Genomic DNA, 15,885 nt, shown 5'->3' on the forward strand with positions numbered 1-15,885 from the left:
GGTCAAGCTTCATGGAGACCAAGGGAGCAAATCCAAGTCCAATGAGTTGAATAGAACTTAAGACATCATTTATTCTGGCATTCCTATTTTTATGGCTTCCAGCAACATCTTCTAAATATTCCTTTTGGGGAATATCTTTAAAGGAAGGTCATGCAGCCCCAATATAGCAGTGTCTGGATGCTCTCCTTATTCACCTTCCGTCTCTGGCCTACAATTACCCTGAGTCTTTAACTTCAGATGGTGTGCTGGTCTTTAAATGTATCCAGAAATTCTTTGATACTCCTCCCTTTGGGAGGAAGAGCTTAATTTCTTCCCTGAGTGTGTAGACTATACTTAGTGATTTTCTTCTAATGAATAGAATATGACGGATGGTGGTGGCTTGTGAGAATAGGTCAGAGGCATGTGGCTTGCTCCCAGCTGTCTCGAGTTGCTTGCTCTGAAGGAAGCCAGAGGTCACGAGGACCCTTGAGTAGCCCTATGAAGAGGCCCATAAGTGGAGGGGCTGAGTTCTCCTGCCTACAGCCATGTCAGGGAGCCCCACTTGGAGCAGATTCTCAAGCTCTGGTCAAACCCTCAGGTGACTGCAGCCCGCTGACATCTTGACTACAAACTCATGAGAGATCCCAAGTCAGAACCAACAGCTAAATTGCTGCTGAATTCCTGACTAGAATCTGTGAGATACATAAAGGTTGCTGTTTAGAGATGCAGTGTGGTTGTCACATGTCATGTGGCAAGAGATAACTAATAGAGCTGGACATAAAGTGACCCAGGCCATGGCACCTCCATGGCCTGGCTTGTCATCTCTCTGTTGTTCTGTGTAGCAAGGACAAGAAGGCAAGATGTACCCCTCACAGTTGGGATAACATACAGGTGATGTGAGCCTGTTGGGCAAAGAAAGTGGTGATTGTTTATAAGATGAAAGGTAATTAAGTGTAAGGAGGACTTCTCATATTCACAAGTACTAATCTCTGGATGGGAGGACCAAAAGACAGAGTGGTCGCTCCATTCTAAGAATTTCCTGTCAGACAACACATTCTGGTTACCTGGCAGGCAGCTGGGATTTAGTTCTGCCCTAAAGCTCCTTCTCTTAATTAGGTTAAAAGTCCAGGGTAAATAGGAAACTTAACCCAAATCTGAAATGTGCATCGATTTCAAAAGTAACTCCCGATTTAGATGGCCCTCCTGACACACACAGGGGTCAAGACCCGGGCTTTCTCAGGGCGCATGTGATCCCCGCTCCCCAGGGGCGGAGCTCTCGTTTGGGGCAGAGCCACCTCTGCTCCTCTCCCTCTCTCACTGCCTCTTATCTCGGGCCTGCGCCTTAGCTATTGTTCCGGAGAAACTCCTATCTGAACCCAGCCAGCCAAGGTAGTAACTTTTGTGTAATTCCCGTCAAGTTTCACTCTCCTAACAAACAAGAAGAGAGCAGCAGCCATTTCTCCTGCCCAGGGAGAGCACAGGTCCCCTGAACTGCAGGGATTCAGGCTCACATGAGACTTCCAGAAGGTTCTGGTGATGCCACCTTCCTCATCGATCATCTCCTCGATGCCAGGTGGCTCGGTCCATATGAATTAATGACCTAAAATCCTGTCTCAAATTCTTATCATCTTGCCCGCGTAAGCCTTGCGCCTGCTTATAAGTGAGATCAGGTATCTTTTAACGTGGACAGAGAATACCACAGAGTAGTTTTTGATGGTAAGGACTGAGGGAGGACACGCTTCAAGGTGTGTGGGAGTGCCCTGAAAAAGGAAAAAAAACAGTATAGAAATAAAAGGATTTTGGTTTAATTCTTCTTTGTATCCAGAGGCAGCTCTGCAAATCCCACCCTAATGAGCCCAGTGCCTGGCCCCTAATCTCATAAAACCCTCCGAAGGGAAAATGCGTAAAAGGCAGACTGATTCGATCCCTTTTGATATTTGCCCTGGGGCCTACTTTGGGAGCTCTGAGAACACAGGAATTAACACGAACCGATAAAAGCATTCCAAAGTAGGCCTTTCCAATGACGAGCCAAGCCAGTTACCTTACAGCTTGTATATTTATTGAACAAACACTACTAAAATAGCTAAAATACATTGGGTACTTGTCATGAGTGCATCAGTAAAGATCACATTGTCACAAAAGCCTGCATTTCCAGCAGCACACAACTGCAACTACATAAATGCCACAGAAGCAGAATACTGATCTTGCTCTATTTACACAGCAGATACACCTACTCTAACAAAGGGAGGAGAGGGGAAATGCAGGAGAAACGCAGGCCAGGGGAGGAGCAGAGGAGACCGAAGTGCAGCGCATGCATCATCGATGTTTAACAGTCAGAAGCGGAACAGTTCAGAGCAGAGCCTGCCCTGTCAAAGGAAGAGCTAAAAGACAGTTATATAAAAATTAAGGTGGGCTTTCAGACTGGCTAACGCAACAACATTCTGTGAGTAGATGGTATTTCTGATTTTTTTGTTTGTTTATCCATTCCGTTGGGAGCAAGGACAAAAATGTAAAATCTACACCTTGCTTATCAAAACTGCCGAAAAAGAGTGTTCTGCCCTTTTTTTTTTTTTTTTTTTAATTTTGTAAAGACACTTTTTTCCAACCTAATATTTGGGAAAGGTGTAATTTCCCTATTCCTACCCAAATGCCAGTTTTTTTGGATTTTTTTTTAGAGGGCATTTATTAAAAAAGCTTTCCCTTCCCCCCTCCCCCCAAATATTCTTTCAAACAAAAAGAACCAAGAGAGACACCTAAAGACGCCTGTCCCATTATTGCTTTTCTTTCTCTAAGTTAGGCAGGCGAGGCTACCAATAGGAAGAGATTTGGTACGTAAATTACAGTTTTGTGATTGCTCCCGCGACAGGGACTGCGGGTCCATGAGTGCCAGCCAATGAGACGTGGTCTCGTACACTCTCTCTGGTAGCATTCACTCAACCTACAATGCTGAAGAAGAAAGCCACACTGAAGACACAAGGAAAACAAGTCAATCCAGTCTAGAGAACAACATTCAGGGAAACAGAGTACCAACACCTTCTTAGAACATGGAAATAAAAAATAACTCCATCAGAGCTACCTCGCCAAGGAGCATGTTGAAAGTCCAAAATAGCACCATTCATCAGTGTCTCAGGTCCTGTGGCAGCATCTCGGTCACTTACCACAAGGAAACAATGAGTTTCAAACTACTTCTATACATCAAAAGAGTACATGGATAAAATATAGAGATATACAGACAATTGATGAACATAAACTACTAGGCTTGTTACATCTAAATGAAAAAAAAAAGGGGGGGGGACTCTCAGCCTCTGCAAGAAGCAGTTGGGAGCTGTGTGAATGACAAGGCAGAGTGGACCGGTTGTGAGAGAGCGGAGGGGTTTGAGTTGTGGAAGACGTCATCGCAGCGAACCAGGCCTGAAGGCCCACCTGTAAGGGTTGTAAACGTGGATTCACAGTGTGAAATTCTGAGTGTTTTCACTTGAGTCAGAATGATTAAAAACTGGTTTGATGATACCTATTTGTCCACTGTAAATTCTCTAAAGCAAGGCTCAGAGTCCCATAGTTTCTTCTTATACTTGATGATTTACACAGAAAAAAATCCCATATATGATACCATGACCTCATCAATACCCATACACCATACATAATACAAATGGAGGTGTTACGATTAAAAAAAGTGGAGGTAACTGATTCTCGGGGAGTGGAGTTCATTGCTGCCAAGTGGAGCCAGGGAGGCAGCCTCTGTCTCATCACTCTTCTTGCGGTTCACTTCCTTTGGGACGGGAAGTCTTCCCTGAAAAGCAGGTGGACCCAGACACACACAGACGGACAAACACAAAGAGAGACACACTTAGTCATACTGCTAAAACCATTTGAAAAATTTTGCCTTTTATCCTTGAACCCCCACTGTTTTGCAAACAGAGTTTACACATTAAACACAGTTCACCTGAATGTAAATATTAGGTCTGTGGGGTATGAAGTAATTAAACACTCGCCGCCTTGGCCTCGGGACAAACAAGTGCCTCTCTAACGGCTGTGCCCAGCCATGTGGGAGGCCGCATTCCCCAAGGGGCAGGCTTCCCAGGGCAGTGTTAGTGTCAGACAGGGCCTGACATGAAGCTGGGTAAGAGGTGCTCACAGGAGTATGGACACATTTTTTATTTATTTTTTTAATCCTCACCCGAGGAAATTTTTGCATTTATCTTCAGAGCGAGAGGGAGAGAGGGAATAAGAGAGAGAGAGAAACATCGATGTAAGAGAGATACATGGACTGGCTGCCACCTACACAACCCCAGCCGGAGCCGGGGACAAACTGCAACCAAGGTACATGCCCTCAGTGGGAATCGAACCCGGGTCCCTCTGGTCCACGGGCTGACGCTCTAACCGCTGAGCCAAACTGGCCAGGGCTGAACACATTTTTTAAAAGAAGAGTCCAATGGCTGTGGTGGAAGAGGGTAATTGTCTATTTTCTAATATATCGTAAAAATATTTAAAAGCATATCAGAATTTGCGCAAATGTAAATGATATGTGGTCCAGTCTGTAAGTCCTAGCACAGTCCACGTGGGCCTTGGGGTCAGAAGCAGGAGTGGTGGACGTATTTGGGAGGGAAACAGTGTGGGGTTTGGGGGAGAAAGTTTGGGGAAGAGGAGGATGGTGTGAAACCAAGACCAGAAGAGAGAGACAACTAGTTCGGACTGATGGGCTCTTAAGAGCGAGATTTTTGTGTTTCTGACTAGAATAATCCGACTGCACTGTGACGGAGGATCCACGGAGCACCACTGGGAAGAAGCTCTCCCTCGTGACCAAACAGCAAGAGGACAGGAACCTGAACCCAAGGCCACTGGGTGACACAGAACACAGGTCTTACTTTACCCAATCAGATATGAAGATAGTGATTTGACAAGTTTCTCCTTTAGACAAATCATTGTTTACTGGAGTTTCTTTGGGGAAAAAATTACCCAGTGTGGTTTTAAAAGATCTTTTTTTCCCCTTTTGCTCAGGTCACATGTTCTAACAGGACATTTATAATAAGCTAATTTGACTGGATATAAGAAGTTGGATTAAAGTGATAATTTTGCTTTGTGGTCTGGAAATAATCACATCTGAATTTCTTTCCAAGAAGAATTCAGACACCAGGAACTCCCTAACAACTTCAAACCGAGTCGGTATTCTCAACAGCCCCAGGGTGAACTAAACGTCACAAATAATTCAACTTCAAGAAGTCTTATTACTGTATAGATTTCTCATACTGAGCATCTGGTATGCCTAAATTTTGAGGTTGAAAATCTGAGACATTGAGAGCATACAACATTTTTAAGATGTATATCAAATCCACTCAGTATGTACTTGAATGTTTCAGTCTTAGGTTGTGATTTAGAGGTTGTTTTGGTCTCGTTACATATCAATAGAACCAAACCAGGAAGTTAAAATTAAAATATAATTCCTCACTCACACACACCTAAGGATTTAGATAAATTTCCAAAAGCTTTATATTGGGCAGTTGCTTTGAGTTGTGAAAAGAATTTCAATCTTGAAATTTTGGCATGCAATCTCGAGATTAAAAAAAGAAAGAAAGAAAAAAATCCACTGTAATCGTGGTGCCTTTAAAATAATACTTGTTCCTCCTCCTTCGCCAACCAGTTAGCATGCATGGTCTAAGATGGGACAAACTCAGGTTTTAAACAAGTGAAAAACTCAGTGGCTCATTGTCACAGGCCAGGAAGGAGAATCCAGAGTTCACAAACAGTATTTCACTCAACAACTACTCTCTCTATATGGCTGGACTTCAAAATGCTAACTCAGTTCAGATTACTCTATTCAAAAGTGAATATAGCCCTGGCCGGTTTGGCTCAGCTGGTAGAGTGTCGGCCTGTGGTCCAGAGAGACCCGGGTTCGGTTCCCACTTAGGGCACGTACCTTGGTTGCAGTTTGCCCCTGGCCTTGGTTGGGTCGTGTGGGTGGCAACCACTCGATGTGTCCCTTTCACATCGATGTTTCTCTCTCTCTCTTCCTCGCTCTCCCTCCCACTCTATCTAAACAAAAAATGGAAAAAATGTCCTCAGGTGAGGATAAAAAAAAAAAAAGTGAATATATATTACATTAGTCTGTTGCTCTATCAGTCTCAGTCTTACTAACCTTTTACCTCCATGGAAAAATACACAACAAAATGAAATAAAGAGTTGAGTGGGATCTGAATAATTTGGGGAAAGGTTTATCCAGGGGGAAAAAAAATGGGGAAAGAGATTATTTCAGATGGGAATCCACATTTCTACTACTTTTCTCCCTTGTGAGGCTCCCAAACATTCATGTCTTCATTTATTATTCATGTCCTGAGTGTCTATTATGGCTTGAGTAGTCTATTAGATTTTGAGCCTACAAAGATTAAAACAGAGACAAAAACAGTCCCTGCCCATCCTGCCCTTAATTAACTTGCTGCATGGGAGACAGCCAAGTAAAACTGGACAATGGCGAGGCCGTGGCGGAACCCACGCAGGGGCTGTGCTCCGAGGCTGCCTGGTCTGTGGGGACAGGAGCTCCGGGGCGAGCCAGTTCTGCACATCCTCCCTTTGGGGGCCAGAACTTACTGGATTTCAGTCTTTACCTTCTGTCCTTCATTAAAAAAAAAAAGAATACAGTCTTTCTGCCCCCGCGAAAGGAATTTTAGCCTTCTGTAGGAAGGGAAGGAGGCACTTTTGAAGGGGGAAAACAATGATGTCTTATTTCTCCAGAAGTCAGAGCTTATAAAAGTTCAGGCAAAAATAATTCTATGTTCTTCCATCATCCAGCACATAGTGGTCCCAGAGGACTGAGGAGCTTGAACAATCTGGAAGGCAGGAGAAGGGGCATGTGCCCAGTGGCTCCCACGGGCCGGTTCTCCTGGACGCCCCCGAGCTGATCTACCTCAGCCTGGAAGCCCTCTCTGATGACACCTGGTAGCATGCGCCTCCCCCAGTCACTCAGCAATGTGCCTGGGACCAAGTGAGACAAGATTATTCTTCTTATGATTGTGAAAATATGTGCTTTTCCAGAAGAAAACTGCTGGAAATAAGGCAAATGTATTATGCTTAAGATACTATTTACATATTTAGAGAGGGAAGAACTTAAAATGAACAGAAGACCTGAATTTCAGGATCCATGTGCCAACGCCTGGCACCAGGACTGGCCTTCCAAGAGGAAGGGGAGGCACTCTCAGCCCCACTGAGAAACGTCCTAGTCTTGTCTTTCTGGTCGGCAGTATCAAAGAGAGGACCTCTGGATGCCTGTAGGGGCAGGATCTCATGAGAAGACTGGACTCTCCCTCGCCCCTTCCATTATCATGTCCCACGTGCAGCTGCCCAGGGGAACTAACTGTGCCCGGAGCTGGCCGCTAGAGAGCATCTACGGCGATAGGCCGAGGCCGGTGATGGCCGGTGAGGTAGCAGGTGTCGGGGTGTTTTAAACGAAGCTCCAGTATGGTAGCTCACTTCCACCCCAGCTCTGCAAGATCGATGCGAGTCTAGCTCAGACAGGGCCTAAACCATTTTGTTCATGACTTTGGTGCCAATGAATTCAACCTTGACCTTCAGAAATTCTCTGAAAAATTAAAAGGGATTTAGAAGTGCTTTCTTTCAGTGCAAAGTGCCAGCTGACACAACCTCTCCAAGTTCTGCCTGCCGGTGCGAGAGAGAATCACCGAAACAACTGAGTGTAAATGAGTTTTTCAAATACTGAAATATCCGTAATAGCCAGGTAGGCCTCATCACTGGAGAGTTACACATATGAAACTTCTACATGTTAATTTTTATCTTCAATGGACTCTATTTTTCTTTATTAATTGCAAACTCAGCAGATCAGTGGTAAAAAGTACAATCCTATTACTTACGGTCAAATGATATTTACCCTAACAGTCAAAGTCCAAAGTGATCTATAGTAAAAACTGTAAATGATTTTTAAATGTTTTTGTTGGATTTTTTTTTAAGAAATGGTGTTAAAATGTAAAATGTACGTTTTAAAAAAAGACTTAAGGCAGAGAATTGTCACATCTAAGATGAAAGCGTATTTACATAAAATATTTTAGGTCTAAAAATTAAAAGAAAGAAATATAAGTTCTTTTTTTAATGTTCTTTCTGTTTAGTTTCACAGGTAATCTTATCAAACATTCAGGCATTATTACCAACAAGACTATCATCATCTTATCCTTTTACGATATCTTTTAGATTGAGCATCATATTTGACTTTACCCAGGAATGGAATAAACATATTAAAAATCTGTAAAATGCATATTGATTTCCTTGATTATTAAATAAAAATTTGCTTTGGACTTAACAAGAACAGGAGATAATGTGAACTTTAAGAGTCATGGGACTTTAGGCTATGATTTCTTTTTTCAGTATACGTTATTTCCAAGGTCAGAATAGTATCAGATAAATGATTCATTACAGTAGACTATAATGGATATTAAAATGAAAAACTCTGATTTTTTAAAAACTTGCTTCTAAATTAAAAAAAAAAATCAACAAAGTAGCAGCTGAGGATCTTACCTTAGGAAGCCTTCCCTCCATTTCCTTATTTGGAAATGGTTCTTGGCTGACCCAGACGGAGAGCTCTGGGTAATAAACCTGTAAGAGACATAAGAGCACACACATTAAGATTAAGAACAGGATCCACTTTGAAACCACCTGTGATCAGCTTTCTGAGCTCATCCTCCTCAACAATCTCTTACTTCCCAATTGCAACTTTAGAGAGCTGGGAGAGGCCCTTAGCTCTTTCAGATGGTTAGTGTGCTTTGCGTGTTTGCTGCACTCAGGACAGTTTTAGCTCGTTGTCTTCCAAGACTGGGACCAGTAGAGCAAAGATATCAATCAGTGTTATCTGCAGCACACCAAGTGGCAACTTCGTGGCATGACTGGCTGAGCAAACTAAGGTGCCGGAGACGCCTAGCTTTCCAAGTAACCTACGATAAGAATCTTCTTTGCAAAATCCTTGTTTGTGAGATAAATGTGCCATGCACCCATGAAACACTTTTAGGGGTTTTCCTGATCATTTTCCAGAGGCTCAAGATTATGCACAAACCATAAGGAGGAAAGGAAGACGCAGGCTGCGTTCTCCCAGGTCCGTGTAGTGACTGATAACACTGCCCAGCTGCCTGGAAGTCGCAAAGGGTATGAGCGAGGGGCAGGGAGAGGGGCAGCATCGCCAGGAACGATTCAGAGAAGACTCCTTGATGAATTGGGGTGTGGGATGAGGTGGAGAGAGTAAGTCAAACTGAGTAACTCTCCTTAAATACATAAACAAAGGGTTATTATCATAAGCACTCGGCTGACCAGCTGTTCTCCAGGAAAGACAGGCGTCCCGGATTAGGACTTAAATGACAACCACAGATTTAGGTCAGCTATAAGGAAGCACTCAGCAGAGGAAGAATGTGAAGTCTACTTTAAGAAATTTAGAAACAGAATTTAACAACCTAATTCAGGGCTAATTCATATTTGATACAGGCCCTTCTTGAAGGGGGCGGGGGGACATCAGATAAGATTTCCTCCAGATCTGATTCTCCAAGTGCTGTAAATAAGCCTCACACTTAATACACAATATTAAGAACCACACCACATTAATAGGTTAACAGACTTACAAGTCGTTTTTGTTTGGGGAACCACCAGAAGTGGTGGCCTAATCACCGCGCTAACTGGGGTGTTCCCAATGTCCCAGGCAGTCCATTTGCCTAGAGGTCTGAGGCAGGGGATGTGGATGGCTGCACTGGGATAGCCTACCGGCAACTTTGATCTCCTCCGGTAACACTAATGGCACATCCCAGGTCACAAAGCAATTCTGTGTGCCTTACCTAACCTGACAGTAAGCCTCTGAATAGGTCTTTATCATTACAGCGGTGAGGAAATGGAAACTCAAAAAGGTCACCCCACTTGCCCAAAGTCCCACAGTCGATGTGGGATAGGACTTAAACTCAAACCTGGCTTCCAGATCCTAAACTTCAGTTCTTCCCACTATCCCGATGCTCTTGAATTATCCCAGAACACAAACTGCCCACCCGCTCTCTTTCAAAGATTACACTGTCCACAGCCAGCACATACATTCAGGTCTTATATATTGGAGAGCTCAGCCTGTAAGAACTGGACCCATTTTCTGACTTTGTACTGGGTCTGCTTTCTGGGCCACGTGCTTCCCCCAAACCCAAGCTCCTTCCTTTTGTTCAGCTGTTTGCTCCTTTGACCAGCTCCTTCTGAGAGAATCACCATCTGCCTTGTTTGGGACAAAGAGCCACCCCTGACATGCCTTTAACCAGGAATAGGTGAAGAAAACAAAATGGTAATTTAAAAAACACATGCTTATTTTGAGGCTTAAAACAAAATCACAGCACACAAAAATCCCACTTTGGGCTGAACTTTAGGAGACCCTAAATTAGGATCAACCATAAATTCACTTACTATAAGTCTATCAAAAATGGGGCAGGGGGCAGGAAGAGATAAACCAAAGAACTTATATGCTTATATGCACAACTAATGATCACAGACCAAGTGCAGTGAAGGCGGGGTGGGGGATGGGGTGTAAATGGGGGGAAATGGAGGGACATCTATAATATTTTTTCAACAATAAAGATAAATTTTAAAAAATTATTACATTTATACATTACTGCTTTTAAAAGTATGCTTTAAGTACCATAGTAAAATATTACACATATTAATGAGAAATGGTTTCACTGCAAACCAAACATGCTGTTGATAAAAGTACGTGTAAAGCCCTGGCCGGTTTGGCTCAGCAGTTAGAGTATCGGCCCTCAGATAGAAGGGTCATGGGTTCATTCCCAGTCAAGGACAAGTACCTGGGTTGCAGATTCAATCCTTAGCCCTGGTTGAGGTGGTGCAGGAGCAACCAATCGATGTGTCTCTCTCACATCAATGTTTTTCTCTCTCTCTCTCTCTCTACACTCACCCTCAACTCCCTTCCACTCAATCTATAGAATCAATGGAAAAATATTCTCAGGTGACAATTAACAAAAAAAAAGTAAAAATTCAGTAGGCACATGGACGCCAGGAAAAGCAAAATCAAGTAAATGTGTTATGTCCGTGTCCTTGTGATTTTCTGCTATATTCTATTTTAACAAAATCATACTGCTTTACCATTTAGCTTCTAGGTTCAAAGCGTCAATACTAAAGCCATCCAAGTCCGATTTGTAGGGAAAAAACAGATTGCCTCTCAGAAATTATACTTATTCTTACAATTTATTTTTCCAAGAACTTTCCTTTTTTAGAGAAAAACAGTGATTTTTTTTTTTTTTGCCAAAGAACTCAAGAACACCAGTCTGATAGCAAAACCCACAACTGAGGAAGCTTCCCCACCTACTTCAAATTTGTTCTTGTGAAACATTCATTTAGCCACAGATTTGCCAAGGGCCTTTCTAATTAGGCACCTTGCAGTGTTTGAATCATAAAGTAATCACAGCCCACTTTAGGAAAAAATACGTGTCACTTTGGCCTTGCAGTAAATTCATTGTCTCCTTCAGATTCAGAACCATAATCCCCAAATGGCCGGGATAGAAGAGTCTGTTCCCTTCTTCAAACCTATGAGGCTGGTCTCAGAACTCAGCATATCCCCAGATATGGTATCTAAAGGAGACGCTTGAACTACCTTTTTGATTTTGGAAAAAGGTGGGAGATTATTGGAAACATATGCCACTTACATTACAGCTTTGTTCTCATACCTGTGGTGCTCTGGGACTGTAATAGGAAGGACTTCAGAGGAAAGATCTATGATGATTATTACCCTTGCTCTCAAATAATTCAAAATACCTCTGTCCACGCACGCATTCACCACGGGTGTGGACGGCCTGCTAAGGGCTGGCACTGTCCGGCTCTGGGGATCGCAAGAAAGTGCAGGCCTTGCCTTCTAGGAGTTCAGATGGGCAGCAGAGATGACAGACCTTCCAGAAGATCATTTGCAAAGTGTGTGCTATGGAATGAATTGTGTCCCCCACTGAAAATTCATGTTGAAATCCTAACCCCAGTACTTCAGAATGTGACTATATTTGGAGATAGAGTCTTTAAAGAGTCACCTGGGTGGGCCCAAATCCACTGTGACTGGTGTCCTTATAAAGGAGAGAATGAGCACACAGACAGAGAAGGGAGATGATGTGAAGACACAGGGAGAAAAGGATCATCTACAAGCCAAGGAGAGAAGTCTCCGAAGAAACTAACCCTGCCAAACGCCTAGACCTCAGACTTCCAGGCTCCAGAATTGTGAGAAAATAAACTTCTGTTTAGCCATCCAGTCTGTGGTACTTTGTTTTGACAGCCCTAGCAAACTAATACAGTGCTTTAAGTGCAATTTAAAAAAAAAAAAAGTATAGGTCATGTCAAATGTAATAGTTGTTGGAACATGTATCAACAGACTAAAAACAAACAAACAGAACCAGCGTTTAGCAAAACGTCCAGAAGCACTGTCAACAGAGGAAACGTGGGTGGCAGCGAGCGTCCCGGGAGCCATGCTCAGGCTGGGACGCCACCAGCTGCTGCGTCCTGTTTTTCCCCCGGTTCAGAATGTCGGGAGTGGACAACGGCCCTGGGATGGATGGAGGCTGTTGAGTACGGATAATATGTGGGTCAGAAAACAGACATAAGTGGATCTGCCTTTCTGGAGTCCTTCTGTTCTTGCTGGACCTGAAAGCTGTTCGTTCTTCTTGGTCCTAGTCACCTGATGCTCTGAACGTGGACACGTGGCTTACACCATATTCCATTCACTCCGTTTTCTGGATTGACGTTTGTGTTTTTTGTGAAGAGCAATTAAAGTAACTTTTTCTCTTTTTTTAACTTCACTAAACTCTCTCTCTTTATGGTGGTAGTGTGAATCTCAGAAATGTAAACCATATGAGAATACCTCAAAGATGTTGTTTTATTAAATAAGTAAGCCAAAGTGTACCTGGACTTTCGCAAGAGAAGTGTGTGTATTTTAAAAGTGTCTCCCATTTATAAAATAAACAATTGTTCTTGCTCAAGTAAAATCCTCAAAATCCTCTAGAACAGCATTTTTCAAGCAGTGGGCTGCAGGAATTTTTTTTTTTTTTTTTTTAAACATGCAATACCTGACTATTTAGTCAGGGGCACTGATCTCTTTTGCAAATAAAAAAAAAAAAAAACGACAACAGCCAGCATCTGGTGTGAATGAGTCAAAATTATACCTATATATATATTTTTTGTCAGATCCACAAAAAATATATTTTTTGGTGTGCCACAGAACTTTAGTAATTAGTTCATGTGTACCATGAGATGAAAAAGGTTGAAAATCGTTGCCCTACAAGACTGTTCTTCCAGAAGTGAGAAATCAGAGAAGCAAACTATACCCTCACAATTAAGAAAACATTGCCCTGGCCGGTTTGGCTCAGCGGTTGGAGCGTCGGCCTGCGGTACAGAGAGACCCGGGTTCGGTTCCCGCTAGGGGCACGTACTTCGGTTGCAGTTTGTCCCCGGCCCTGGTTGGTCGTGCGGGTGGCAGCCACTCGATGTGTCCCTTCACATCCATGTTTCTCTCTCTCTCTCTCTTCCTCTCTCTCCCTCCCTCTCTATCTGAACAAAAAATGGAAAAAATGTCCTCGGGTGAGGATTAAAAAAAAAAAGAAAAGAAAAGAAAACATTGTGAAAATATAGAGGGGAAGGAAATTTTTGTTGTTTTACATTGTAGAACATGCAAAGGTTTTGCTTAAATTCTGAGAAAGGCTGAGTGTTTATGCTTGTCACTAAATATATTAGTTAATGTACCTATTTCTACAATGCTATAGTTGTGTCACTGATGACTACATTTAAAAACAACAGAAATGACATTATTGATTTAAATACACTAATCATGATAGATATGTATTTAAGTATCCATGAGCAATTCTTAGGTAAAAGCAATTTTTTGCTTTCAAGTATATTGAACATATTTAAACCCACAATATACTTAGATACATTTTAATGGTGAAAATGTACTAATTCTTACTGATTTTTGTAACTGTATTTGATAATTGGGTATTTAAGTTTCAACTGTCTATCACAGCATACAAGTTGAGAACATAATGCTCATGGTTTTTGTCCTTTTAAGTCTGTTTAAGGCTTGTTTTACTCTCTGGACAATGCATCATAAAAAAAAAATAAAAAAAAAACAACTTCATTTTTTTTTTTAAGTCTATAAGTGATTATGACTTGGTATCCAATTAGAAAATTGAAACGTGGAGAAAAGCAGAGACTACTCCTGCAAGGTCCTAAAAAACAATGCAAATGAGATTATCCCTTAAATTCTTTTTAAATCTCTTTTAAGCTTTTCACGTCAAAATTTGCTATTTATTTTCCAATAGCATGGTCCCCATATAGAATCAATCTAATTGACGTTTCCTATCACTTCTATACTGCATGTAAAATTTGAATTATACCTATTTATTACCTGTTTCTAAATTTGTATTTTCCTCTATTTACTGCCTTTATCACTATTTCTTTGGGGAGACTGTTACATGAGATGGACCCTCAACAGTAGGGTCTTGGCTTTATTCAGAGCTTAAATACACCACATGCATATATGTTGCTGACTTAACTGGTGAACGTACTGTCTCAGAAACCTGCTATGAAGATGTTGCATTGCTTAGTTGTTATTGACCATAATTACATTTTCTCTCCTTGATGGAGTTCTATGTGCTTAAGAATGCACACACATGGCCATTTGATGTCTTAACATGGATAGGTGCCCACCTCGTGCAATTAGGAAAAGTGGACTAGGGCAGCAGGTGTCCAACCTGCATAATTAATTCTTTGAGCAGCAAAGAAGTATATTCCATAATCTCTCTGCCAATTAAACAGTGTGTGTGTCTTCATGCGTACACGTTCTATTCTGCCTAACTGTCTGGGAGGTTGTGGAACCCTGTACTGCAACACAAGGGGAGATGACGTGCGTATGCGCACACTTCATTTCTGTAAATACCCTTTGAAGTGGTGCTCTTAAGAATCTCCCTCAAAAGCCACTCTGCTCCCAGGTGTTGCTGGTCATGTGAGCGCACAGGATGTAAACTGAAACCATAAATGAGTTGCAGGGATCATTTTCTCAGAACAGCATTACATCAATGATCGGATGGGGCCAGAAGACCATGCGCTGTCTCTCGGGAGACGAGTCTTCGAGCTCGGCCTAACCCTGTGAGTGCTGCCTGCAGATGAAGCACACAGTGGAGGAAATGGATTGCAACTAGAAGACAGGGGCTAGACAGGCAGAACCCTGAGCCATTCTGGACATTCTGGAAAGCAAAATAAAAGTGTTAGTTGGTGCGTAAGCTGGCAAACATTCTGGTTTAGAAGCTAAGCAAAACATGCAGAGGCCTAATTTAAATACACACACACACACACACACACACACACACGCACACACACGAGCCGGCTGTGGTAACAATGGGTAATTACAGAGAAAGCATTACAAAACATTCTCAGTCATAATTGTCCTCCTGCCAGGAAGGGAAAGGTGGCCTTTTAGGGCAGTGCTGCATCACAGCACGTGCTGACACCCCCTTTTTCATGGCTTGACAGTTCTCGACCTGGAGAACTGGGGGAGGGAGACAACAAGGTTCAAGGAGGAAGATGATGACCGCTCACAAACTGGCTAAGCCCATGGCTTTAGCTTTGCTTTGGGTGCATAGGTCCACTATGGGCACCGAAAATGTCCAGGTTTTATAAATATTAAATATTACACAGCAGATGATGTTACTGCCCAACGGTACAGGTCAGACATGGGTGCCTGAAGCAGGCCACGTAAACTTGAAGAGTGGAGTCCTCTAAATCCATGCTGCCCACTGGGGGCCATGGATGAATATGTGGGAGCCAGACAGCTGTGGAATTTTATTTCTAAATTTCAACAAGGCAGAGAAAGGAAAAGGAAATCTCCTGGCAACAAAATGAAAGTGTTTACAT

General features: G+C 42.5%; 1 protein-coding gene across 1 annotated transcript in view; it reads right to left on the minus strand.

Annotated features, from left to right (window-relative positions):
• Nucleotides 1-2,016: 2,016 nt before the first annotated feature.
• The window catches only part of LOC118641797 (neuronal regeneration related protein), a 29,449-nt gene continuing 15,580 nt past the window's right edge, over nt 2,017-15,885 (minus strand). The window contains exons 4-5 of the mRNA XM_036279359.1: nt 8,497-8,574; nt 2,017-3,769 (exon numbers count right to left, since the gene is read on the minus strand). Of these exons, the coding sequence (XP_036135252.1) occupies nt 3,644-3,769; nt 8,497-8,574 (204 nt within the window). The 3' untranslated portion in view covers nt 2,017-3,643. The remainder of the gene's footprint in view (nt 3,770-8,496; nt 8,575-15,885) is intronic.

This window comes from Molossus molossus, unplaced genomic scaffold (assembly GCF_014108415.1).
Source record: "Molossus molossus isolate mMolMol1 unplaced genomic scaffold, mMolMol1.p scaffold_m16_p_3, whole genome shotgun sequence".
Classification (NCBI taxonomy): domain Eukaryota; kingdom Metazoa; phylum Chordata; class Mammalia; order Chiroptera; family Molossidae; genus Molossus; species Molossus molossus.